This window comes from Trichomonas vaginalis, chromosome III (assembly GCF_026262505.1).
Source record: "Trichomonas vaginalis G3 chromosome III, whole genome shotgun sequence".
In the NCBI taxonomy this organism is placed as follows: domain Eukaryota; phylum Parabasalia; order Trichomonadida; family Trichomonadidae; genus Trichomonas; species Trichomonas vaginalis.
This window is the reverse complement of record NC_067205.1, coordinates 4,831,347-4,857,553: the sequence shown is the minus strand read 5'-3', so window position 1 is coordinate 4,857,553 and position 26,207 is coordinate 4,831,347. Positions and strand designations below refer to the sequence as shown.

At 35.5% G+C, this 26,207-nt stretch overlaps 9 protein-coding genes and 3 pseudogenes across 12 annotated transcripts, besides 2 other annotated features; 6 read left to right on the top strand and 6 right to left on the bottom strand.

Moving 5' to 3' along the window:
- Positions 1-142: 142 nt before the first annotated feature.
- TVAGG3_0643210 (uncharacterized protein) lies at positions 143-666 on the bottom strand (the record flags this gene model as incomplete). The annotated part of the gene is made up of 1 exon (XM_001310562.2): positions 427-666. One exon carries the CDS (start codon positions 664-666, stop codon positions 427-429), a length of 240 nt encoding a protein of 79 aa, XP_001310563.1.
- A 43-nt stretch (positions 667-709) lies between these two features.
- On the top strand, positions 710-1,681 carry TVAGG3_0643200 (cysteine S-palmitoyltransferase protein; the record flags this gene model as incomplete). The annotated part of the gene is made up of 1 exon (XM_001310561.1): positions 710-1,681. One exon carries the CDS (start codon positions 710-712, stop codon positions 1,679-1,681), a length of 972 nt encoding a protein of 323 aa, XP_001310562.1.
- A 135-nt stretch (positions 1,682-1,816) lies between these two features.
- On the bottom strand, positions 1,817-5,200 carry TVAGG3_0643190 (uncharacterized protein; the record flags this gene model as incomplete). The annotated part of the gene is made up of 1 exon (XM_001310560.1): positions 1,817-5,200. The coding sequence occupies one exon, from the start codon at positions 5,198-5,200 to the stop codon at positions 1,817-1,819; it is 3,384 nt and encodes a 1,127-aa protein (XP_001310561.1).
- A 306-nt stretch (positions 5,201-5,506) lies between these two features.
- TVAGG3_0643180 (protein serine/threonine kinase protein) lies at positions 5,507-6,403 on the bottom strand (the record flags this gene model as incomplete). The annotated part of the gene is made up of 1 exon (XM_001310559.1): positions 5,507-6,403. The coding sequence occupies one exon, from the start codon at positions 6,401-6,403 to the stop codon at positions 5,507-5,509; it is 897 nt and encodes a 298-aa protein (XP_001310560.1).
- Positions 6,404-6,893: 490 nt separating this feature from the next.
- Positions 6,894-6,934: a mobile genetic element.
- Positions 6,935-7,419: 485 nt separating this feature from the next.
- TVAGG3_0643160 (uncharacterized protein) lies at positions 7,420-7,761 on the bottom strand (the record flags this gene model as incomplete). Its single annotated transcript, XM_051241353.1, has 1 exon — positions 7,420-7,761. One exon carries the CDS (start codon positions 7,759-7,761, stop codon positions 7,420-7,422), a length of 342 nt encoding a protein of 113 aa, XP_051087940.1.
- Positions 7,762-8,157: 396 nt separating this feature from the next.
- Positions 8,158-8,508, top strand: TVAGG3_0643150 (uncharacterized protein; the record flags this gene model as incomplete). The annotated part of the gene is made up of 1 exon (XM_051241352.1): positions 8,158-8,508. The coding sequence occupies one exon, from the start codon at positions 8,158-8,160 to the stop codon at positions 8,506-8,508; it is 351 nt and encodes a 116-aa protein (XP_051087939.1).
- Positions 8,509-9,248: 740 nt separating this feature from the next.
- On the top strand, positions 9,249-12,769 carry TVAGG3_0643140 (annotated as a pseudogene). The gene has a single exon. A coding segment is annotated over exon 1 (3,521 nt).
- Positions 12,770-15,886: 3,117 nt separating this feature from the next.
- TVAGG3_0643130 (ubiquitin-like family) lies at positions 15,887-16,300 on the bottom strand (the record flags this gene model as incomplete). The annotated part of the gene is made up of 1 exon (XM_001297484.1): positions 15,887-16,300. One exon carries the CDS (start codon positions 16,298-16,300, stop codon positions 15,887-15,889), a length of 414 nt encoding a protein of 137 aa, XP_001297485.1.
- Positions 16,301-17,156: 856 nt separating this feature from the next.
- Positions 17,157-26,207: part of a mobile genetic element that runs on past the window's edge.
- On the bottom strand, positions 19,046-19,369 carry TVAGG3_0643120 (uncharacterized protein; the record flags this gene model as incomplete). Its single annotated transcript, XM_001310557.2, has 1 exon — positions 19,046-19,369. The coding sequence occupies one exon, from the start codon at positions 19,367-19,369 to the stop codon at positions 19,046-19,048; it is 324 nt and encodes a 107-aa protein (XP_001310558.2).
- Positions 20,596-21,311, top strand: TVAGG3_0643110 (annotated as a pseudogene). The gene has a single exon. A coding segment is annotated over exon 1 (716 nt).
- TVAGG3_0643100 (uncharacterized protein) lies at positions 22,699-22,851 on the top strand (the record flags this gene model as incomplete). Its single annotated transcript, XM_051241351.1, has 1 exon — positions 22,699-22,851. One exon carries the CDS (start codon positions 22,699-22,701, stop codon positions 22,849-22,851), a length of 153 nt encoding a protein of 50 aa, XP_051087938.1.
- Positions 23,501-25,639, top strand: TVAGG3_0643090 (annotated as a pseudogene). Its single transcript has one exon. A coding segment is annotated over exon 1 (2,139 nt).

The following is a 26,207-nucleotide window of genomic DNA, read 5'->3' as shown; positions in this document are numbered from 1 at the left end:
TATGTTGAAAGGAAAATATCTCCAAATTTATATTTTGAAGGATTTTTATTGGGTTAAATGCTTAGTAATATCTTTAATTCGAAATAAAAATTGATTAAATTTAAAAATAAGAAAAATAACGTATGCCATTTAATAATGCATACAAAATTATAGAATGTTTATTAATTTTGAAATCTACAAACAATGATCGAAAAATAAAAATTTAATAAATTGACTTAAAGAACTAAACTTTGAAAATAATAAAGTGTTTTGCGAATGTGATTTATTGCAATTGCTTAATTATTTGAATTCTTGTAAAATCTTTTAAAAAATGTAAATTTTTCAAAGTTCTGAGAATGATTGTCTGTAAATTTTGTTAGGTATCAATAAATTTAATAACATGCAAGTCTAGAAGTTATATTACTTCATCATTACAAACTATTTTTTTCATTGTTGAGTGTAAAACTTTTCAAATCTCGGATCATCTGGCTTGACTCCTGGTAATTGACTCAATATTGGAACCAAATTGTTTCTATCAGATACAAATCTGCGAATATAATCTGAATCTTCTTGTTCTCGCTTACTTAATTCGATTGCACGCGCTATCTCTGCAAGTTCTTCCTCGTTGTATTCTGAATATCCAGGATTGATACTGGAAGGATTGATATCTATCTGATAATAAGACATTGTAAAAAAAATCTATTGTCAAAATATTTACATGTCAAAAATAATGAATCTAAATGAACCTTTATTAGATTCACAAATTGAAGGATTTCCTGGTCTGACAAGCCCTGAAGTCAAAAGATGTTGTGGGTGTTTTTGTAAATATACATATATTCCTAATATTAAGGCAACATTCCTAGGAGAATGGGAGATTTCACTTTGCATGCCTATGTTTGTAATTATCCTAATGATATCATCATTTGCCATGTATATATTGGCGATGCCTGATGTATGGGGAAAGCTATTTTACTATATTGCCTTAGGAATTTTGTCATATTTATTTTTAATATGGATAACATCATATATAATGGTCATTAAAGTAGGTCCTGGGTACTACCCATTCTATGCAGCTACAAATTCCAAATATCCTTACACTCCTGAAAAAGATTTGAACCAATTAATTGAATCTCCATTTGATGGAGTTATTTCGACAGAAAAGCAATACAAATGGGCGCATGAAGGTGATATGCCGCCGCGCTGTATCCTATCAAAATCAGCAAGAAGAATTGTTATTAAACCCGACCACTTATGTGGCTGGACTGCTACATGGATTGGCAAGAGAAACTTCAAACCCTTCATATTGTTTAATGTTTACGGTGTTTTATACACAGCTTTTTATGCTTTTTCCGGTTGGAAGAAAATTTACTTGGTTTTCAAGAATAACCTCAAAATGGACTTTACAACTATGATGTTCCTACTCATGCTAATCTTTGCATCTACATTCTGCATGCTTTGCTTAGGCTTTGTCATTTCTGGCTGTACATCTGCTTGTCAGAACCGAACTTCGTGGGAAAAATGGAATAATATTGATGTATCTAAGTATAATAAAGGTAAGTGCAATAATTTGGAAGATACATGCGGCGATAAAAACTGTAAATTACTTTGGATTTTCCCTGTTCCGCCATTTAGAGGAAAAACTAACGGAGAATTGGTTGCTTCATATGATAGATATACAAGACATAATAGAGATGATGATTAATATCATAAATTTCAATTGTATTTTTGTTTGAATTCTTTAGTTAGATATAAAAACATCAGATTTTGAATCATATTTAATATATTTTACAAACAAACAAACAATAAAAATATATAAAATATATAAAAAAAATATAAATCAATCGAAATAAGCAGAAACTTTGACTTCTTCCATTGCTTGTTTCAATTCAGAAGAATCGAACTTAATGATTTTCTTCAGTTTCTTGAAAGCCAATCTCAATCTTTTTGCGGAAGAAATCCTTTCCTGAGGCGACAAATACATCGGAATCGATCCAGGCGGTGCGCAGATTGATATTCCGTGTATTTCTCCCTGCTCAGTCATCACTCCCTTCAAGTAGTACCACTTTGGTTTGTCGAAATTCAAAATGACAACAGTGTCGACATTTCCTGACTGCATCTGATTCATCAAGTGTATTCTCTGGTGCGGCAAAACAACGAGTCTAAACGATGTGTCTGTGAAAACTGCAGGGTGGAATCCACTTGGAACAGAGCTGTGGATGCCGTCATCTGTTTCCTTGAAAACATGGCGCCACGCGTAGATGTGTCTGCTCGGATTTATTGTGTCCATCGCGTTCATCACGATATTCTGCGTGTGGCTCGTAATGAACTCCCTCTCCAGACTCTCGAAAACAACAGTCAGAACTGTCGAAACTCTCTCGACCGACACCAGAAACGGCCTGATCGATGTCAGGTCGTGGAGAAGCAGAATTGTGTTTGAAATTCCGTAAACAAAGCTGTCTTTCACGCAGTTCAGGAACTTGGTGTAATCTCTTCCATAAACCATTCCTGTCAATGACAAAAGGTGGTTCAACGCTTTCGGGGAGTCGCTCAGTTCGTGTGGCATGTCCCAGACAACTCTCGGTTTCTCTGTCGAGGGAATCCTGATGTCGAAGAAAGTGTCTCTGACGATGTCCATGATGGAAACTCTGATGTCTTCGTAGTCGTCGTCGAGAAGGCCGCTCATCCTCCTCTGGCCGCTCTTGGACTGTGTGCTGGAGTAGCCGATGTGGAAATTCATCTCGCTGGCACTCCCTTTCCGACGCAAATTGAATGAACGCCGATCTATTGTTGTGTCACTTTTATGTAACAAATTTTGTTTTGTTTTTTGTTGCAAATCGTCGTTGTTTTCGATTATGACTCTGTTATTGCTTTCGCCTTCTTCACTGATAATAAAACTATCATTCATGATTTCCGGCTTCTGATGGATTTGACTTGGTGACCTGATTTTTCTTGTGTCACTTTTTGATGAATTATTTTCATTTCTCTGGAACACGATGCTTCCGAAACTGGCGCAAGATTTGTTCTGATCGGCCAATGACATGAGAGAAGAAACAGAGTTGTCCAGCTGTATCACTTCGACAGAATTAGACCCATTCAATCTTGGTGACGGTTTGAACGGTTTTTGATTATTTCCGAGCATCATTTTGTAGACAATTAAGAGCATTTTGGACAATGCCAAGTCAGGGTAGAAGAAGAAGAAGTCTTTTGTGTTTGCAGGCACAGTTGATGCCGAAACAGAAGATCCGTCTTTCTTCAGCAGTTTCATGTTGTCTATCTTTTGATTGAGGAACTGTTTTGCTATTTTGCTCTGGCCAATTTTCGTCAGGACAGTGAAATTCGATGGAGGCTGCTCGCCCATGAATATCTGGCACTTCTCATGGAAGTCGATCGTTCCGTCCTTGCTCACTCTAGTGAGATTCATCATGACTCCACTCAAAAGCGACTCGCAGAGGTAGCTATCATCATAAATATCCTTTGACCAAATTTCAGTCACTTCTCTGTAAATTACTGTCAAAATTGTTTCGTTGTCTCTCGTCATAGAGTGCATTGCATTGACGAGTACTACGACCTTGTTGTTGTTTTCATCCCAAAAACTCAAATAGAAGTGAGTTAAATCCTTTTCTTTGAGTGCAACCAAAATTCTCCTGAAAACAACTTCAAAAGGAATTTTGGGTTTTTTGTTGCTTTGCGACTTCCACTTTAACTTTCCTTCCACGGCCTCGAAAACAGTGATGTGGTACTCGCTCTTCGACAGCAGGTTCTGCAGGGTGTTGAATTCGTTGGAGAACTCCCTCTTCACGATGTGCTCGTGGTTGTGGATTATCAGAATCGTGAGAATCGCGTGAGTGAAGAACTCCGTCTGTCTGAGCATGTTCGTGGATGCGTCGGCGGACAAGACAATGATGTACTTCGTGGACTCGATGTTTATCGTGTGGCAGCCGAGCCTGTACTGGTTGAAGTTCATCCAGGATACCTCTGTGTTCGTCGGCTGTCCGTTTTCGAGGAGATCTCTCGCGACTGATTCTACTCTTTCGGAAAGTTTCTTTTCGCGCACAAATTTCACGACTGTTTTGAATGTCCCGCCGTCGGAGAAGAAGATTCCGAGGGCTGCGTAGTCCATGTTGTGGTAGACGCTCCCCATGATCGAAATGAACTTGGAGAGCGATGGTTTGGAAAGGATTCCCTCGCGGAAGAAACTTTCCTGGATGGAAACAAATTTTTCGATCTCGAGGGACTGGCGGCCAAGGGGAAGCTCGTTCTTTTCGTCGCAGCCGATGACAAACTGCGAGTTCTGCCGTCCTGTTTTGATGGAAACTGTTGCTGTCGGAGTGGAGTCTGAGTAGAAATTAATTGTCGCGGGACATTTCACGATTTCGTCGCAATCTGAGTACTGGTAGACTGAGCCCTTCATGGATGTAGTACTCTCCCAGTTTGTCGTACTGCTGAATGTCCTGAACAGAGAAACCTGGAAAATTCCAAAATTAATTTTGGAAATAACAACTTGGAAGAGTTCATAGCTGCCATTACCAAGACTAACAAAGACTAAATTGGGTATGTCTTCTGTGTAGTGAATGCTTTTCAGAAATTTGACGACTTTTTGAGGAATATTTTTTGGAAATGGAGTAAGTAAGTGCTGTGATGATGAAACAAAGAAAACATTGAATGTGTTATCGGATTTTGGCTGCAATCTAATATGTAAGTGCTTAAAAAATAAGAACAAAATGACAAAACAAAATAAAATTGGGGAAATAAATTTGTTGAAAAAGCGAATAAAATCACGAAATGAATTTTTGTAGCAAAAGGAATGAAGCGATGTGGATATGTAAGCTGAATTTTGTGAAATAATTTCTTTTTCTAATATAAAGTCAGAAATGGAAGTATTCACTTTTGACAAAACATAATATGAGTTATTGTTAAAGGTCGGATAAATTGAATATGATTGAGAAAGAAAAGATTGTACTAATTTTGAATTGAAATTTCCAAGTAAAGAGATTTGAAGATTGTTTTCTGTAAAATTGGTATTCTTGTATAGATAATACTTCTCAGTATATGGTATTCTGCATAAATAATCCTTCGTAGGGATTTCAGAAATAAAAACATTTGGAACTTTGTAGAATCTTGAATTTTGTATACTTGTGAAGGTTTGATTCATGAAGCTAGAGTTAATGATTTCAGTGCTGATGGATATTACAAAATTCTTTGTAAAAAGCCATCTCAGCATTAAAAAAAAATTCGAAATAAAACAGTTTTCATAAAAAAAGGTCCATTTTTTCTATATTTATAGTGGCTTCATATTTATTATTAATTATAAATTTCGAATAAATATCATTTTCAATTGGCATTGAATTTATTAATAATCATAAAATACAAATTCAGATACAAATCATAACTCAATAAATTTTCATTTTCAATTGAAATAATTTTCTGAATGCCATAATATTATCGCTCCATTAGCGTTACAAATCATCAAAAATCAATATATTTAAAAAGATGCATAGTAAAATTTTAAAAATATAAACAATTAAATTCATGAATAGCTATTATATCTAGTAATTCCGTTGCAAACACTCTTTCTATTATCACGAAGTATTGTTGAAAGAGAATTCCTTGTTGAAACTTTGCTAATTAGCTTTGGAAGGGCCGGAGGAGATTGTTTCTTGGATCTTAATGTTTCAACAATTTCTTTGATTGAGGGTCTCTCGTTTTGCTCTACTTTGAGGCAGTTTCTTATTAACTTTCTCATAAACTTGTCTTCTATTTGATATTCTTCATAGATTCCGTTTATGATTGATCCATAAAAATTCTGTATTGAGTTTAATGACCATGGATATTTTCCAGTGCATATAAAGAAGAAAGTCACTCCAAGTGCCCAAATATCTGCGCAAAAATTATCAACTGGTTTGCGTTTCAGGATTTCTGGACTCGCAAACATTAATGTTCCTCCTTGATTTAATGAGTTTGTTATTGTTTTCATTGAAAGTCCAAAATCGCATATCTTAACTCTTCCATAATTATCAATGAGGAAATTTTGAGGTTTAATATCTCTGTGAGAGATTCCCTGTTCATGGCATGCCTGTACAGCTTGTGCGACGCCAAAGGCCAATTCATATATCTTGTTCTTTGGAAGTTGACCAGAGGATGTTATGAAATTATCCAAATTATCTTGGCAATATTCTAAGACGAGATAGACATTTTCTTTATGGATATGATACATGTACAATGGAACAATGTATGGAGATTTGATTTCAATCATACATTGGACTTCATTCTCCATAAATTTTTCTATGGATATTCTTTTGATGGCAAAATTGCACTTGTACTGATAAGAATATGCAAGGAATACTGCCCCATAGCCTCCATGCCCGATTAGTCCTTTGATATCATAACCATAGGCATCACCAAATGTGTAGTCAGCTTCTATCATAATGACTAAAAAGTTGGTCTGAAAAGTCAATTGGGTTTTCAAAAGGGAATTCAAAAATTGAATAATTCATAAGTCTCATCACACTTTTCAATGCTCGATTTTTAAAAACTGTTTAAAAATGGAGCTTATATTGAAATAGTGTAGAGACTAAAAATTACCACAGACTATTTCAGAGGATTGAGTTGCCACTCAATCCTCTGAAAAGTCTGAGGTAATTTGCAAAATTCTAACCATTTATTTCTCTTTGTGAATAATATTGTTTAAAAGGATTTTTGCAGCTTACATCAAATTGAAAAATAAGAGCAATTGAAAATTTTGAGAAAAATGATTTTTAAATGATCATTGGTAAACTGTTTTATAAAACATTGCTAAGTGTTATACAAGTGATAATAATAAGCTAAAATTAAAAATAGTGATTTATTGAAAACCTGTATTTCACATGGGACATTCAAAACTGTAAAAAGCTATAAAAAATAAAACTCATCTCTTGTGTTACATATTAAGTTCTGTCAAAATGTAAGCTATTGAATTTTTTGAGAGGGAAATAATCGTCGAGGAAGTAAAAAGTGACGCTTTAGGAAATATTATTAGAAATATGATAATAAATATATTTGGAAAAAATATGTTTTTTTCAAAAATTGAAATGTTCATAGAATATTTTGAAATATGTAGACATTGCCAATGCATGTCTCCCAGATTGAGACAATATTCCGCAATCAGAATACGATTGCAAAACTTTGACCGACAAGAGTGTGTTATGCACTCTTGTCGGTCGCAATGTGTCATTGTGGGAGACATTGCCAATGCATGTCTCCCGGAATGGCATAATATTTTGCAATGTCTCCCAGAATGAGACACTGCGACCGACAGGAGTGCACAATACACTCTTGTCGGTCAAACTTCCGCGTTAAAGTTATGAATGCGGAACATTGTTCCATTCTGGGAGACATGCAGAGGCAATGTCTCCCAGAATGAGACACTGCGACCGACAGGAGTGCACAATACACTCTTGTCGGTCAAACTTCCGCGTTAAAGTTATGAATGCGGAACATTGTTCCATTCTGGGAGACATGCAGAGGCAATGTCTCCCAGAATGAGACACTGCGACCGACAGGAGTGCACAATACACTCTTGTCGGTCAAACTTGCAATCACATTTTGATTGCGGAAATTGTCCATTCTGGAGACATGCAGAGGCAATGTCTCCCAGAATGAGACACTGCGACCGACAGGAGTGCACAAAACACTCTTGTCGGTCAAAGTTTTGCAATCACATTCTGAGCGGAAGATTTCATTCTTGGGAGACATGCAGAGGCAATGTCTCCAGAATGAGACACTGCGACCGACAGGAGTGCACAATACACTCTTGTCGGTCAAACTTCCGCGTTAAAGTTATGAATGCGGAACATTGTTCCATTCTGGGAGACATGCAGAGGCAATGTCTCCCAGAATGAGACACTGCGACCGACAGGAGTGCACAACTCTTGTCGGTCAAACTTCCGCGTTAAAGTTATGAATGCGGAACATTGTTCCATTCTGGGAGACATGCAGAGGCAATGTCTCCCAGAATGAGACACTTGCGCGACAGGAGTGCACAATACACTCTTGTCGGTCAAACTTCCGCGTTAAAGTTATGAATGCGGAACATTGTTCCATTCTGGAGACATGCAGAGGCAATGTCTCCAGAATGAGACACTGCGACCGACAGGAGTGCACAATACACTCTTGTCGGTCAAAGTTTTGCAATCCATTTGATTGAGAGACATTGTCTCATTCTTGGAGACATGCAGAGGCAATGTCTCCCAGAATGAGACACTGCGACCGACAGGAGTGCACAATACACTCTTGTCGGTCAAACTTGCGTTAAGTTATGATGCGGAACATTGTTCATTCTGGAGACATGCAGAGGCAATGTCTCCCAGAATGAGACACTGCGACCGACAGGAGTGCACAAAACACTCTTGTCGGTCAAAGTTTTGCATCACAGTTCTGATGGAGAAGATTGTCTCATTCTTGGAGACATGCAGAGGCAATGTCTCCCAGAATGAGACACTGCGACCGACAGGAGTGCACAATACACTCTTGTCGGTCAAACTTCCGCGTTAAAGTTATGAATGCGGAACATTGTTCCATTCTGGGAGACATGCAGAGGCAATGTCTCCCAGAATGAGACACTGCGACCGACAGGAGTGCACAATACACTCTTGTCGGTCAAACTTCCGCGTTAAAGTTATGAATGCGGAACATTGTTCCATTCTGGGAGACATGCAGAGGCAATGTCTCCCAGAATGAGACACTGCGACCGACAGGAGTGCACAAAACACTCTTGTCGGTCAAAGTTTTGCAATCACATTCTGATTGGAGAAGATTGTTCCATTCTGGGAGACATGCAGAGGCAATGTCTCCCAGAATGAGACACTGCGACCGACAGGAGTGCACAATACACTCTTGTCGGTCAAACTTCCGCGTTAAAGTTATGAATGCGGAACATTGTTCCATTCTGGGAGACATGCAGAGGCAATGTCTCCCAGAATGAGACACTGCGACCGACAGGAGTGCACAAAACACTCTTGTCGGTCAAAGTTTTGCAATCACATTCTGATTGGAGAAGATTGTCTCATTCTTGGAGACATGCAGAGGCAATGTCTCCCAGAATGAGACACTGCGACCGACAGGAGTGCACAAAACACTCTTGTCGGTCAAAGTTTTGCAATCACATTCTGATTGGAGAAGATTGTCTCATTCTTGGAGACATGCAGAGGCAATGTCTCCCAGAATGAGACACTGCGACCGACAGGAGTGCACAATACACTCTTGTCGGTCAAACTTCCGCGTTAAAGTTATGAATGCGGAACATTGTTCCATTCTGGGAGACATGCAGAGGCAATGTCTCCCAGAATGAGACACTGCGACCGACAGGAGTGCACAAAACACTCTTGTCGGTCAAAGTTTTGCAATCACATTCTGATTGGAGAAGATTGTCTCATTCTTGGAGACATGCAGAGGCAATGTCTCCCAGAATGAGACACTGCGACCGACAGGAGTGCACAAAACACTCTTGTCGGTCAAACTTCCGCGTTAAAGTTATGAATGCGGAACATTGTTCCATTCTGGGAGACATGCAGAGGCAATGTCTCCCAGAATGAGACACTGCGACCGACAGGAGTGCACAATACACTCTTGTCGGTCAAACTTCCGCGTTAAAGTTATGAATGCGGAACATTGTTCCATTCTGGGAGACATGCAGAGGCAATGTCTCCCAGAATGAGACACTGCGACCGACAGGAGTGCACAATACACTCTTGTCGGTCAAACTTCCGCGTTAAAGTTATGAATGCGGAACATTGTTCCATTCTGGGAGACATGCAGAGGCAATGTCTCCCAGAATGAGACACTGCGACCGACAGGAGTGCACAATACACTCTTGTCGGTCAAACTTCCGCGTTAAAGTTATGAATGCGGAACATTGTTCCATTCTGGGAGACATGCAGAGGCAATGTCTCCCAGAATGAGACACTGCGACCGACAGGAGTGCACAATACACTCTTGTCGGTCAAACTTCCGCGTTAAAGTTATGAATGCGGAACATTGTTCCATTCTGGGAGACATGCAGAGGCAATGTCTCCCAGAATGAGACACTGCGACCGACAGGAGTGCACAATACACTCTTGTCGGTCAAACTTCCGCGTTAAAGTTATGAATGCGGAATATTGTTCCATTCTGGGAGACATGCAGAGGCAATGTCTCCCGAACTGATACCGTAATACCAACACCAATTTATCCCTTCTTTCCGTTGTCATACAATTCAATATTTTTATCAATCTTAATCAACTTTTTTATTCTTCTTTAATTCAATTTATCTTTCTCCTAGAATATCTATTCCTTTAACAGACATAAAATCACCAATCGAGCTTTTTCAATACTCAAAATTTCATATAAATCTTTGTTATTTTTTCTCTCATCGCTTATTTTATTAAATATACATATTTCCTCTCACATATCCTCTTCATATATATTGGATCTCAACACTCATCTATTAGAACAATATATTTTCGCTTAATCTCATATTATTCATTAACAATCTTCATCTTCTTATTTCTAGTTAACCTACCAATATATATAGAATATATGCCCAATTACATATTCAGATACATTAAATTCAAGAAATTCTTCTAATATTATTCTCCTATTCATAATAAAATCATATTTAGTCTCACATCACAATTCTATCAGTTCTCCAATATCATATCATATTGGTAACATCACATATATCTCTTATAATATCACTTAAATTTGTATTTTTTTATTAATTATATTTAATTAGTTCTACATTCTATTATTATAGAGGTTTGACAAACTCATCAATAGTTAAAATCAAAATCTATTCAGAACTTTGAATCTAATGAAAATTACATTTCGATATCTTTTTGCAAGCTTAATTTTTTGTATTATCTTAAAATACATTTAGTAATGTTATGTACGTATTGAATTCAAATTATAGCGCAGTAACATGCAATTCATCTTGAGATTCACATTTCATTTTCACAATTATTGCATATATACATCAATAACATATTGTACTCATATATCTACACGACTCTAAACTCAATGACATCAAATAATGCTTGTAATATTTAAAATAATTTTTGCATTTTTGATTCTCAGCTTAACTTCTATAAATGTCACCGAAACATTTCATTCCTACCAAGAAATAATATATTAGCAATTAAGCGTTTATTACCATTGTTACTCACATCATATTAATTCATTTTTGTAATTTTTTAAATAAATGACTGGAAAAAGTTGGCTTGAAACTCTGGGTAGGGGGTCATGAAAAAGTTGCAAAAGTCAAAAATTGAGTGTAAGTCACTTTTAGTTAGGCCGTCACAAAAAATAAACAAAAATAACTAAAACAAAGGATACTCCATGACAAACCCAATTAAATTTTAATCAAGAATTCATATAGAAATGAACCAGTAAGTCTGTAATTAATAACGTACAGATTTGTAAAATTTTGAATTCGAAAAATAGAATCACAATACAGATAACCAATGTGGTCGCATAATTTTTACAAAATATTATGTTTTTATTTTTTTATTTTTTTTTTGTATTTCCTCTTTCCCTGAATTTGATTTATGAATATCTATTATATAACTGGAGAAATAGCATAATTTATCAGAATTTTTGGTTCATTTTTTTAAAAGATGACATTATTTTCTTGAGCAATTTCATCATATATTTTATGGTACAAAGGGTAAACACTGAAAATTATATTTCGATGCCTTTTTTTTAAAAGAAACTTAACTTCACTTTTGTTAAAGCTTTCCTATCTTTTCTCTTCATAATTGCATTCAGATTTCCCTATTTGGGAAAAATTCTATGGGGAAACATCTCCTGTCACTGTGAAGAGAAAAGAAACTTTCTCTGATGATCAATTTAAATATGACAGTGGTGGAAACATTTATATTGTTAATTCCATTTTCAAAGATATAGTTGGATATGGATCAACAATTATTATACGTGATGAAAAAAACGATGCTTTGCTTTACATGGTTTCATTAATAAACGTTAAAAATTATGGAAGTCAACAGAAAGGAGCCATTTGTCTTCTATGCAGAGATAATGTAGCCTACTATATATGTGGCCAAGACTGTGTTGCAAGCATGGGCGGCCAATTCGTTTATTCAAGCCCTGGACAGAAGAGTCTTGTGTATGGATTAACAGCTTCAACAACAGAGGAAAGTCCATATATTACCTGCTCATTTGAATATCAAACTCAACAGATTTCAAATTCGATTTTTTCAAAATTTAAAGCCAGTAGCGTTGCAGCATTTGAAGTAAGTACCAGAATGAATGATTCTTATGCCGCATTCTGCACAATTAATGAAAATACGCAGACAAATGGAAGAGTAATAAGTACATATTCAAATGAGGCCACTTTCAAGATACATTATTGCAATTTTGTTGGAAACATTCTTCCACAATCAGATAATGAAGTATTAATTTCTTCGTATCAGCCAATGGAAATCGATAATTGCAATTTCAAAGATAATACTTGTCAATATTTATTCCAATGTGACAAGAAATTGATTGTTACAAGTTCCTATATAATGGAAATACTTGTGATGGCGAAATTGATCAAAGTCTAAAGATGCCAAAATTGAAAGCAAGAGTGAAACCGAAATCGATTCAAACATAATTACCAGAGCAAGGCGATGAGATTTGTGGCTTCGAAGCAGCTGGAGAAGCTTATGTTCCTGCACAATGGGGTTATGAGGCACCTCCAGGACCAGTAACTCCAACACCAGAGCCACAACCAGTTCCTCCACAGCCAAACTGCAATTGTCATGGCACCTCTTTACGATAATCAAATCCAAATATGACAGTTTACACCGTCGAATTCCTGATGGTGAAGAACCATCCAAGGATAAGAGGCATACTGCACAATCTCGTATCGAAAAGAACCAGTCACAAGAACTCCGAAATACGAACCAACACCATTCCCAACAATAGATCCAACGAGTGCGACGAAGATTGCCAGAATCTTAAGAGAGAGATCATCAAGGAAAGAAGAAAAGAAAGGGAATGATACTTGGTTCCGTATTTGGACTTTATGCCACTGATTATTACTGTCTTATAATGAAGCATAACTACGCAAGCGTGACGATCTCAGTCATAGTTGACAGTATAGTTTAAATTATATGTTTTGCTAATAAAACCATCTTAAAATTACTTTCTATAACATCTCAACCTCAGTGTTGCTATTTTTCATATGATAAAAGTATAGGTTTTGTGGAGATATTAGCTTCATTTCATGGAAATATTAGTGGTTAATGCGAAAGGAATATGTAGCTGATATGCACTATAGTTAGAGAGCATCTTCAACATTGTTTCAAGCATTGATTGTGATAATTTTTATGAAATAATTTGTTGATTGCGTTAATATTAATTTAGATTTGGTAGATTCATCATAGTTCTGCCACTTCTTCGTTTTTTTGATTCGTTAATGAAAAATATTCAGATAACTAAAATATATTTTACAATAAAAACAAAAACAATATAATATTTAAAAGATATATGACCTAGTAAATAGTATTTCTAGTGCGATGAATGGATTCATTGATAGCAAACATGAATGAATTATTTTTCGTTTTGATACTTGTTATTCTAAGGATAAATCTAATGACGTTCTCATCTTTCACGAATTCGTTTGGCTTCCATACGCCACTCAAATCTCCTTTGAAAAATGTCTCCGGATCAGGATAAAGAAGAGGCGAAATTTCCTTGAAATAATCATGGGAAATCGACTTTACAGCCTTCAAAACATGGTCAACTGTGATTTTTTCAGAACCCATTATCTTGGAAATTCTGAAAGCTTCAGCAGAGATGTTGTAATTCATGTTATAGATATTATCAGGGGTCATCCATGAATTTGGATCTGCGAAAATCAAGCTTTTCAGCTGAATTCTTTTCTCCAATTCTATTTTCGTTGATTTTGCAAGTAAATAATCCGAAATCGAGTTGTTCCAACTATAAAATATAGGTAATCTGTAATTTTCGTCCAAATTGTTGACGTCGGCTCCCGACTCAACTAAAATTTGAACTTTTGCTATGCTTCCGCATTGAACTGCATAATGTAATGGAAAATATGATAAAGGTTCTTGCTTATTGGTGAAATTTTTGATAGAAAAGTAAGAAATTGCCGGCCGATCTTGATTTGTTAAATGAACAGGGAAAGGATCATGGAATGGATAGAACTCACCGATTTTTGCGTTAATTGGTAAAGGTTTCAGCTTCGGAATGTAGTACTTTCCTGGTTTATTTGGGTTAATTCCTTTTGATATCAAAACTTTGAGACAATCAGCTGGAAAGTAGTTGATCGCTATCAAAATATCAACTTTAAGACCATACTCGATCATCAAGTTTCCAATTTCTGACGTTTTAATTCTTTTGAACAAATCTTCATCAGCAATAGCATTTACATCAAACCCGTAATGAAGCATAGCCTCAACTAGTTTTGTACAATTGTGTTCTACCGCTTCTTTGAAGAACTCTGCCATTTCTACGATTTTATGTGGATTAATATTCTTTAAATAAACAGTTAGAGCATCTAAACATGATTCATACGGCTTGACGTATCTGAATGAATTGATATTTCGGATATGTTGTGTTTCCGAGATCCGAAAAGATTTTTCCATTATTATTGGACAATCTTCCATATAAGCGCATTCCAAGAGGTCATTTCGCTCAAGAGGAAGTTTGATCGTATCGATCAAGTATTTGAATAAATCGTAAGAATATTTTAGAGAAATTAGTTTTGGAGGGAAATTAAGCTCAAAACAGCTTATGAATACATGTAGGTTGTAAGATTCGTAAGCATTTCTAACTGTAAAAGGATCAAATTCGAGATTATCAATCGCCCAATCATAAATATCGTCTTTTGAGAATGAATAGCTCCAAGCAAGACCATTGACAAGTTCTGATTTTCTTGTTGTAATAATCTGATGATTTCGAGGTTTCCACCAAATGAAGCAAAATATCCAACACTTGGTGTAATATTTTCATAACTCATGAATAAATATTTGAATATATTGATCGATCCATTTAATGCACATATTCTAGAAGTGTTGCTGTCATTGGAATAAAATACTCGTATTCGTCGATTTTTAACAGTAATTTTTCTTTTTCGTCTTCTGACATATTAAGCATAATTGCGTTAAAGCTATCAAAATCGTCTTCTTTAATTGCATTCTTCAGCTTCACGTGATAATCTGTGTATGCAAATTGTTGATTGATTTCATTAGTTGAAAACAGTCTCTTTAGACGCTCATCTTTAAAATTACTTTCAATAGGGGGTGTTTTTGTTAATGGAATGAAATGTGGGTATTTAAAAGCGTAATCTTTTAATTCTTCATAAAGGCGTATGTAAAAATCCTTGTTTTCCTTTCTAATGCGTAAATATAATGAAAGTCGTAGAAATACATCATAAATATAAGGCCCTTCTGTCATATAATTTTTAAGAAACCTAATTGTGTCATCAAATGTATCTTCCGATATTGTTCTAAGCATGTCTTCTAATTTGTCGAGGTTTTGGAGCTCTGGTGGAATAGTAATATCTGAAAGATACTTTCGACGCGTCATGTTCGATCAATAGTTTTCGTTTAATAAACATTCCGTCTATAATTCAAAAGTATCTGAAAATTGAAATTAATTCGGGAAGAATTTTAATTTTTTGATTCTATTTTTAGCGTTTGGCAAAGTAGTATCGACAATTGAAATCAAACGCTCACATATTAATCTTTCTGTTTTAGAAGCAAAGAATTTTTCCAATCAAATCTTGTTAAAAAATATAATTGAAAAGCTTTAAGCAAGTATATTGTGTAAATGGTTTATATAAAACATCTTTTACTCATTAGGGTTTGGGCGAAAACTTAATTACAATGTAGAATTGCAGTCATAAATTGATATCATGTTGGCATGTAGGTCAATTTGATCTTTGTTGGATCTCAAAGTAATTGTTGTAGTTTTGACGTCTCAACTCAACGAGATGTTCTACTAATTTCTCGAATTGATACTGCTTTTGGGTGATCTTCCTTCCATTGTATTCGACCAAAGGACCATATTGATCTTGCTCTGGAAGTCCAAGTTCACGTAACCTTTGAGGATTTGGATTTCTCTCTTTTTCAAAAACAACATTAATGACAGCCCCACTTTTCATTGCATAGTCCCTGAAGGTCAATTCTTGGTTTAACACAACTCCATTGTAAACACATTCTACAATCCCATATTCTTGATGGATAATAGAGATTGGTTTATCGATTCTAACAAACTGATACCTTGGACAATTGTTTCGGTGCTTCAGTTTTATCATGATCTCTTCACTGCATTTATGTAGCATCGAGTGAATTGAAAATGTAAATTCAATTGCCCTTCAATTCATATATAGAATTTGATTAGATTTTGAAAATAAGTTGTTGTATGAATCATATATTAATCAATATTCATGAATAAAATTTTTCAATTATAACGTGTTTTTATTGTTTTTGGTCCATGAAATATAATCCAGTCTCAACAAATTATAATTTAGCTCTCCTTCTCACACAATTTTGAATACATGGTGATGATAATCGTTGAAATATAAAAATTACGTATATCTGTTTTTAAAAAGTTATTTAAACCTAACATCAATCTTTATTCAATGCTTCTCTGAAAACTATAATTTTGTGAGATCACTTTTATCTCAATTTGTTTACTGATAAAATCTTTTTCTTTTGAAAAGATTATAATCTTATAAAATATAATATGTCATACTGTAAGAACGATACCATTCATAATTAAAATCAACAAAATTGAATTTTAAATCACACTCAGAAAATTTCAGAAGAAAATTGGCAGAATAATTAATTTTTCAATATTTTCTAATTCCTAATCATACTTTATTGTTACAATTGCTTTGTAGATTTATCTAGGTCAACAACTAATCAAACTTTTGTTATCGGCTTATTGATTTCAACCTAAATAAACATACTATTTATTGTAGAATGACACCATTTATTTTTTGTTTATTTATCTTCATTCAATTTTTCCCGCCCATATTTTTTCTCGGTGAAATTTTCCCGCCCAATTTTCGCTCGAAAGTCTTCGCAAACAGCTTATTTTTTACAGTCCGATCAAATAAGTGTAAACATGTTTATTCAATTCTCCATTTGTCTTTTGTGGTGTTTAAACAAACTTATTGTTTATAAAATAAAAAAAAAAAAAAAAAAAAAAAAAAAAAAAAAAAAGGTAGTGGGGCTTCCAGGCACTTCGTGCCTTCTAGCCCTGAAGATGTTTAGTATAAATGAAGTTCTTATATACGGGTCTTCCAGGAGCTTTTCACAAATTATATATGTTTTCATGTTTTGTCAAGACTTCTTCGTAAAATCAGACAAAAATAATGTTTAGGGTAGAAGGTTAGATATAACCTCTTTTCTAACCTCTTTTCTACCCTCTTGAATTTTCAAGACTTCTTCGTACATGTTTTGTCACTTTTCTGTCACTTTTCAGGAAAAAACATTTTTATTGTATATAAAATGAATTTTACAAAACCACCGTTACCCTTCTTTGGAAATAAGAGTAGATGTAAAGATATTCTATTGAGAGAACTTAAGAAACTACCGAATGGTCTAACATTTGTAGACTTGTTCGGTGGAAGTTTCTATATATCTCATTTGTGCCATACAATATTTCCTGACTCAAAGATTATATGCAATGACTTCGACAACTATATGAACCGTCTCAAACATATACCAGACACAAACAAAATATTGAAAGAGTTAAAAGAAAAGATACCTATAGGTAAGATGGAACGTATACATTAGATAAGAAAAATACTGTCAGAGAGGTTTTGAAAAAGGCAGAGTATATTGACTGGGATAGTATATCTGCTAGACTATTATATTAGTGGTGCTATAAGAGTTCATGACATTGAAACACTTATGTCAAAGTTTTATATCTTAACTTACAAATGTTTTCAAAGAGAACATAGAAAAATATATTGAGGTATAGAGTTTGTGAGATGTCATTGGACAGAGTTGTATGAAAATATAAAGACAAGGAAAATGTTTTCTTTATAGTGGACCGCCGTTCTATAACACATGGGATTTTCAATACCAAGTAGACTGGACTTTGAGAGACTCTTTAGAAACTTTAGACGTTTTACATAACCATCCATGCTTTTACTTTACATCCGATAAAAGTGGTTTGGAAAGTGTCATGAGATGGTTGAGGACATACATGACTATGAGTTTAGATACGATAAGATAGAATATGAGAGAGGTCCTATAAACTGGAGAAAGTGTCACAACAAAGAAATTTTATTGGTAAGTAAATGTGGTTTGAAATAGGACTACTTGTTTTAGGTTTTTTCCATTGTGTCATTTACTTATTTGACGTGGCAAAGGTACAGAGAATATGAAGATGAACCAATACAGCAAATGTTCAGCATATGTACTCGTAAGAGATATTTTTATCTAATATTAAATGGACGCACAGAACTTAGCGAATGCACAGCAACCTGGACAACCAAACCCAGAGAATATTCCAATGAAGTTAGAATACAAACTGCAATGGCAAACTATGGTCAAGTGCCAACAGATGTACAAATGCAAACTGCCATGTCAAATGACGCTGCGTTAGTTTGCCACCATGGTATGCAAATATGAGATGGAAAGAGTTTTATAACCCTGAAGTGGGATATAAACAACTTTATGCAGATGACGCGAACACAGGAGTTGACCCAGAATATGTTTTCTACCAGAGGAGAAACAGAATGTATGAGCTCCAGTTAAAGAATGCTATGGAACTCAACAGGAGACGTAAGAGACTAGGCGGACATTAGATTTTTACATATAGTAAAATGGGTTTCTTCAGTAGTATTGGAAACTTCTTTCGAAATGTTGGAAGAGGTATATGGAATGGAATAAAAACCGTAGGAAGAGGAATTTGGAACGGTGTCAAAAATATTGGTAAAAGAGTAGGTCAGTTCGTTGGTATTATACCCAAAGACCCTGAACCAGAAGAGCAAGCTCTGTTATACAACAGCCTGAACCTGCACCACAGTCTAGTTGGCAACCAAATCCAACACCTCAACCGTATTAAAAAATTATATTTTTATCGTTCGATAGTAGTTGTATATGAAACTAAGTTCTAAGTAAAACGCATGGTATAATGGAATTATTCTTTTTCTTCCATCTGTAGTAAACCATACTTGAAAGTCTGAAATACTTCCACTTGGTGGTTCGTATAACTTTGTAGGTTTTTCGTAAAAGTCATTTGCCAAGCATAAGAAAGAGTTTTGGGCGCCAGAAAATGAAGCATGAACAATAATAGCAGCTGGGTCGAAAACATCTTTAAATAAATATGGTTCATCTCTTGCATATCGACTGTAAATATTTGCTAAAGGAAGTTCGACTTTCTGATTTAACATTCTTTGCAAATAATACCATGACATTGCAGTGAATTCTGTATATATTTGTTCGTCTTTCTTTGGATTGTCTTCGTAGATTTGAAATGACACTTGTGAATTTTGTTTGTCATATACAATTCTCACATAAAGTGTGCTCTCGGTATTTGCATATTCATCAGCATATTTTGCATAACATGAATTTTTATCTTCTATTTTTTTAACGCAGTCTGTAGAGAAGATGAAAGGTCAACTTGTATTAGCTCAATTTCTTCCCACATTTTTCGTTTCCCTTCAGATATATAATCTATATGAAACCTTACAATAAATGGAAAACTTTTATCTTCTACAGACACAAACTTCATTCTACGAAAGCCAATAGCTTTTGTGACAGATGGGTCTCTTAGCCATCTTAATGGGTAGTCAAAACGATAGCCTTCATGCTTTACGGTCTCTGTCTCAAACTTTTGACCGACATTAGTAAAAGTTCATCTAATGGTTTAGTTGTAGCAACTCTTGAATTTTCTCTTTTCTATTGGAAGCATATTTTATCTAGAATAAAATGTCGAAAGAAACAGCGTCTATGAGAGAAATACAACACAACCGACAACTCATTTTGCAAGCTCTAAATAAGAACACAACAAACTTTTCAAACTATTCTAAGATATCTGAGTCATTGAAAGAAGGAAACTTAAAACTGACATTAAACCAATGACAGATGAGTTTCTGTTTCAAGACAACAAGAACCATACTGTTTGTATAAATCCAACAAAAGGAACCTTAAACGAGAAACCTATAGATGAACTTCTTTTGAAAGCAGATGTTGACAACAAAGCTGACAAAGAATATGTAGACGATGCAATAGCAAAAGAAGAAGAAAGAGCTAACAATGCTTATGCAACAAAGAACATACTCATCCTGAACTAGCAGACAAAACATATGTTGACAATAAAATGTCAAGTGAAGTGACAAGAGCTGAAAACGAATATTCTAAAAAGACTCATACACATTCTATATCTGAAATAACAGACTTAAACGTTAGCCTTGAAAGAAAGCAGATAAGGAATATGTGGCTAGTAAGTTAGAGAAGAAGCGGATAAGGAATATGTGGATGAAAAAAGATAACGAAATGAAAGAAAGGGTTGACTGGTACCATGAACGGACATCGAAGATTTTAAAACTAAAGCCGATACAGGATGGGTTTCAGGATGTTTAGACCTTAAAGCAGATAAACTTATGTTAACGATGAGGTAGAGAAGAAAGCAGACAAGAACCATACACATACAAGTTTTAAACTGTTGCTATAGAAAGTATTGAAGGAACGGTTGAAGAAACTGGTGGGGATGCAATATATTGTAAACCTCCTAACTTTCCACAAGGTTTAACATCGGATGACGACATAACGACGATGAGAAACATTAGATGTAAAGATGTTTATGTCATGAAGGATGAACATAATATTAAATTCACTGCTCAAGATTTATATGACAAGAAAGCAGACAAAACAGAGCTTCAAACATTAAAGACAGAAATACTTCAAACATTGTATCCTATTGGCTCTATTTATACGTCAATGAACTCTACCAGACCAGAAGTAGTACTTGGTTTTGGAACTTGGACTCAAATAGTCGACAGGTTTTTGTATTGTGCAAACTCTTCAAAGGAAACAGGTGGAAGTAAAACGATTTCAGGTGAAAACTTACCTGCGCATAGTCACTACATAAATTTAAGTACATCTGAAGCAGGTTTGCATAGTCATAGATTTTGGGATTGGTCAGGAATGACAAAAGGTAAAGGATATGATGTTAAAGAGGACGTTAAGTTTGCTATAAATTGTTACTGGAGTAACACTGAGGTAGGAGGAAGCCATACACATCGCGTTTCAGGTATTACGCAAACAACGGGACAAAGTAAAGACTACATGCCACCTTACATGACAGTTTACGCATGGTATAGAAACGCTTAGTCGTCATTTTCAACTTCTTTAGCATATTCGTCAGGAGTTGTCTTATATTTGTTAGGAACTGTCTTTGAAAGTATACCACCTTGAACCTTAACAAGTTTGAAACGAGGTCTGACAATAGTAGTTTTATCTTCTGCTTGCAGTCTGTACATTTTGCCATGTTTGCCTAAAACTTCATAATATTCTCTTGTATACTTTCTTCTATTTTTTACGAACACGAATGCGAGTACCTGTCGAGTTCCCATTGTTGTCATAGTCAATAGTATTTTCATATGGGTCGCGTTTAGGTATTTCTATTTTTACTTTGTCACCTTTCTGAAGTTTGAAGCCTGGCATTCTTTCTTGTTTGTCTCTTTTGACTAAACTATTAAATATATAGTCTTTCTCTAAGTCAGGGTTGTTTTCATTTCTTCAGGGGAATGGTTTCCCAAACCTTTTTGTTTACGGCTATTGTAAATATTTAAAACTTGTTCTCATCTTTGCCATGGAGAAGTGTCTGTACTTGTCGTCATATGACATTTCATCTACCTCACCACCTTGTGGTTGGTTTAAGTCTCTTAAGATTTTTATACAACTGTCAATGACACAAGAGCAGAATGGTTTTGGTCGACAATGAAATATTGGTTTACATTTTTTGAACGCAGATAGTTTTTAATATCGTCTGATTTGAAAGAACTTTCACAGTCAGATGTCAGTTTTGTTGGATGGTATTTGTCAACGAATATTGTCAAAGCAGTTTTCACATCTAAAATATTTTTGGACCATAATGGTATGGCTTCACAGTATCTTGTGTTTTGACCGACAAATATTAGCCAGTATGGTGGTCCATCTTCTCTATACCTCGGAATGTTTTCCAAGATATCCATAAACCAAGCATTTGGTGTTGAACTAAAGATTTTTACCATGAGTGCTTTCTTTGTTGCCTTAGAAACATAGGGTCCTTGTTTGGATTCGTCATTTTTTAACCCATAAGAAATGGGTTTATTTGGCGCATTAGCAGGAGTTGCATCCAGATTTTTGCCGCAGTGGGAACAATAGCCAGAGGTGCATTGGAATTGGAAGGAAGATTTTGAGTACATTAGGTATACTGAAAAGAAAGCACAACCTATTATACAAACCGTACAGAAAGGTTGGGAGGTAGCACGAGATGCAGCAAATCTTATTCCAAATCCTGAACAAGAGGAAAAGTTCAAGATGGATGGACAATGTAGGAAGACAAGCAGGAAACTATTATAACAAAGCAAATGACTACTATAACAAGCAGGACCACTATATGGACCAAGGTGAAAGATTCTTTAACAGAGGATAACCATGCACAACAATGGGTAAAACAATAACCAACCGCAACCACCTCAAACTTGGGGAATGTAAAATTTTTTACTGAGATGAAATGAACAATACAGCATTGAGACAAATGGGTTCAAGATGGATTTGTCGACTTCCAGCAGTTACACCACGTGTTTGTCAAGTTCTTCCTATACCTCAGGAAGTTTTAGACCGACTTAAAAAACCTAAACAACCAGTTGAAAACAAACCAAACTAAAATTTTTTACTGAGATGAAATGACCGAAGAAGTTGAAACGGTAGATTTGACACCACAAACAAAAAGTTCAGAACCATTGTCAAAACCTGTCAAAGAACTTACAGATGAAGAGAAAAATTCAATAATAGAAAGTGCCAGGTCTGGAAATACAAACCCTAACTATAAAGTCACTTTTCATAGAAATGGAACGGCTAGTATCTCAAAAAAGAAACAGACTCTCACAAATAAAATATTGAAGTCTGAAGGAGCTTTCGAGACAACAGATGGAAAAGTTTACTTCACTGACCAACAGTTCATTATAGAACATCTCATTGACTTAGAGTCGAAATATTCTAAACTTTACAACAAACACAAAAAGTTGAAAGGAAAACAAAAACAAATGGCATATGATATTTATGAAGATGTTGACGACACAACTAAACCTGCAAGTGAGGTAAAGTCAGAGGAACCAAAAAGTGACGAAAAACCAATAGAAGAAGGTGAGCCAAAAACTGAAGATAAACCAAAACCAAAGTTTAGTTTCCAAACTAAACCAAGTCAACCTTCATTAGCTGGTATGGGTTGGCGTCAAAGACTTATGGCAGCAGGTGGTTATGTAAAGTAAAGAAAAAAATATTTTTTTATTTTTATAAAAATGCCCCCATATAGAATGGATAGAAAATCTGCTAGAATAAAAGCAGAGTTAGAAAGATATGGTTGGAAAGTTTCGAAGAATTTTAAATATAGGAAGGGAAGACCCATAAAAGTCTATGACAAACTGGCTGGTCTTCGCTACGAAATGGACTTAGAAACAGCACGCGCAAACTATCCAAACAGATTAGAGAGGTTAGAAGAAGAACGTCTTATGGACATGCCTTTCGATGTTAACGAGCCGCAAGTTGAAGGACACGACGGCTTTGCCAGATTCTACTGGAAACATGACGAACAATTGCATCCTTTGAGAAGGAAAAAAGGAAAAGGTGAAGACACACATGCTCCCATGGAAAGAACAAGATATGCATATGAGAAGTATCGTGAAGTTAGAAGTCAAATTACTTCTGGTCGAACCTTTACAGTAAACTTTGACGAAGGAAAGAACAAAGAAGGCTTCATGGGAGTACTTGCTGCAATTCAAGATGGAAATAAGAAAGGATACAATCTCAGACTAACCGTAACAGATTTAGATGGTCACATTTACTATGCGCATGGCAATGAACAAACAGCTGCAAAACTTCTTGACGCTTTCAAGACTACAAAGAGAGAACAAATGGTTGACTCCGACTCCGATATTTTGAATGCAATTGAAGGAATTGCAAGTGTCAAGTTCGAATGGTACCAACGTAACCCTCAAGCAGTCAGACAACATGCTGGATACTTCCCGTTCATAAATAAGTCTGACATTGACTTGACAAGGTATGGAATTTACAATTCAATTGAAACAATTGTCAATGAACCTTGCATTCTTACATGTCTCAGGAACTCTGGTCTTGTTACAGATGAGAAGATGAAGTATCTTGAGTCATGTGTGAAGACAAGGTACATGCTCAGAGGTCAATTGGCAAAAGTTGCACCGTTGGCAAATGTGAATATCCGAGTCAACATACCGACTGAGAAAGGTTCTTCACATGACGACTATGTTGTTGACTTCAAATTGCCATGGTTGAAGATTGTAATTGTCCACAACCACTTCATGTTGAACGAAAGTCTTACAAACCCATTGTTCGGAAAAGGCAAGTGCAACATTGTCAGAGCTGTTAACATTCTTTTCGAGAAAGGCTTGTTGGAACCAATTCCAGATGACAAGCTGACAGAAACTTTTGTACCAAAAGACGAAACAAACTTTTCATTGTTAGCAAGACCAAAAGTTGTTCCAGACAAAGTTCTAGTACAAAAGAAGTACACAATTCCAAAAGGAGTTGGATTGTTCGGATACCAACCTGAACCAGAAGAACTTCCAATGAGGTTGCAAGAACTTCAAGATGCTATAAACAAACTTCCATTGAGACATCCAATCGACGTCAAAATTGTATTGGAGAGCTTCTGAGTTAGGTCAGAAGGTTTTATATGAAACAGGTGCTTCGACGATGTTTATGAGATAACAGGAGAAGTTTCTCAGAAGATAAGAGACTCACTTGAATTTCCACGAACTGGACCCATTGGATGCGACAAGTTCGACTCATATGAAAAAATATACTATGTCGACCTTAACGCTGCGTACATGAGGTTTGTCCAATATATTCCGACTGGAATTCCAAACGAAGATGGTGAGTTCCCGGGAAGGAACTATACAGTTGGAAAAGTCATACAACAACTGTATGATATTAGGAAAGCTTCAAACCCCAAACTTGCAATGACACTCAAATTGCTTATGAATTCGACATGGGGATATTCCATTAAAAAACCTCAAGAGATGAAGAGTAAACATTATGAGAAGGTCGACAACTTTGTTGAAAGGTTTTCTCCTTTTGTTTTGAAATACGAATTTACCGAAGGTGAAAGTGGCTTAGTAACCACATTAAAACCTATTGTCGAACATTGGTCTTACCCTCAGTTCGCAAAGGCAGTCCTTGACAACTACAACAAATTCTTCTCCGAAGTCAAATCCAAAGTGAAGGTTTACTATGAGAACATTGACGCACTCATGACGAACGAAGAAGGATACAACAAACTCATTGAAATGGGAATGGTCGGTGAAAAGATGGGCTGTTTTAAGCTAGATAAGGTATTTTCCGAAGTTCATGTCCTCTCCAAGCGTAAGTACTGGGCTGTTAAAGAAGATGGTGAAATAGTTAAACATTGCATGAAGTAAAACGTTGCATGAAGTAAAACATTGCATGAAGTAAAACATTTTTTAAAACAATATATTTTTACATATATTAAATGCTTCAGGTTGAAAGAATACGGTGGAGCCAAAAGTGGCTCGACCTCAAAACAAGCATTTTATGAGCTTACAAAGGGTGTTATGAATGAATTCAGCAACATACATCCTGACCTCGTTCATTTTGTTGCTAAATTCAGTAAAAATAATGTTTAGGTGAAGAGGTGACATCTCACCCGTTTTCTCACCTCTTTTCTCACCTCATGAATTTTCATGAATTTCATCGTAAATGTTTTGTCGAAACTTCTTCATCGTAAATGTTTTGTCAAGACTTCTTCGTAAATGTTTTGTCGAAACTTCTTCATCGTAATGAGCGTAAATGACCCAAAAATAATGTTTAGGGTAGAAGGTTAGATATAACCCGATTTCTAACCTCTTTTCTACCCTCATGAATTTTCATGAATTTTCATGATTTCTTCGTAAATGTTTTGTCATGATTTCATCGTAAATGTTTTGTCGAGATTTTTATCGTTGTGGTCCGACGGTTAAGCCACAAACG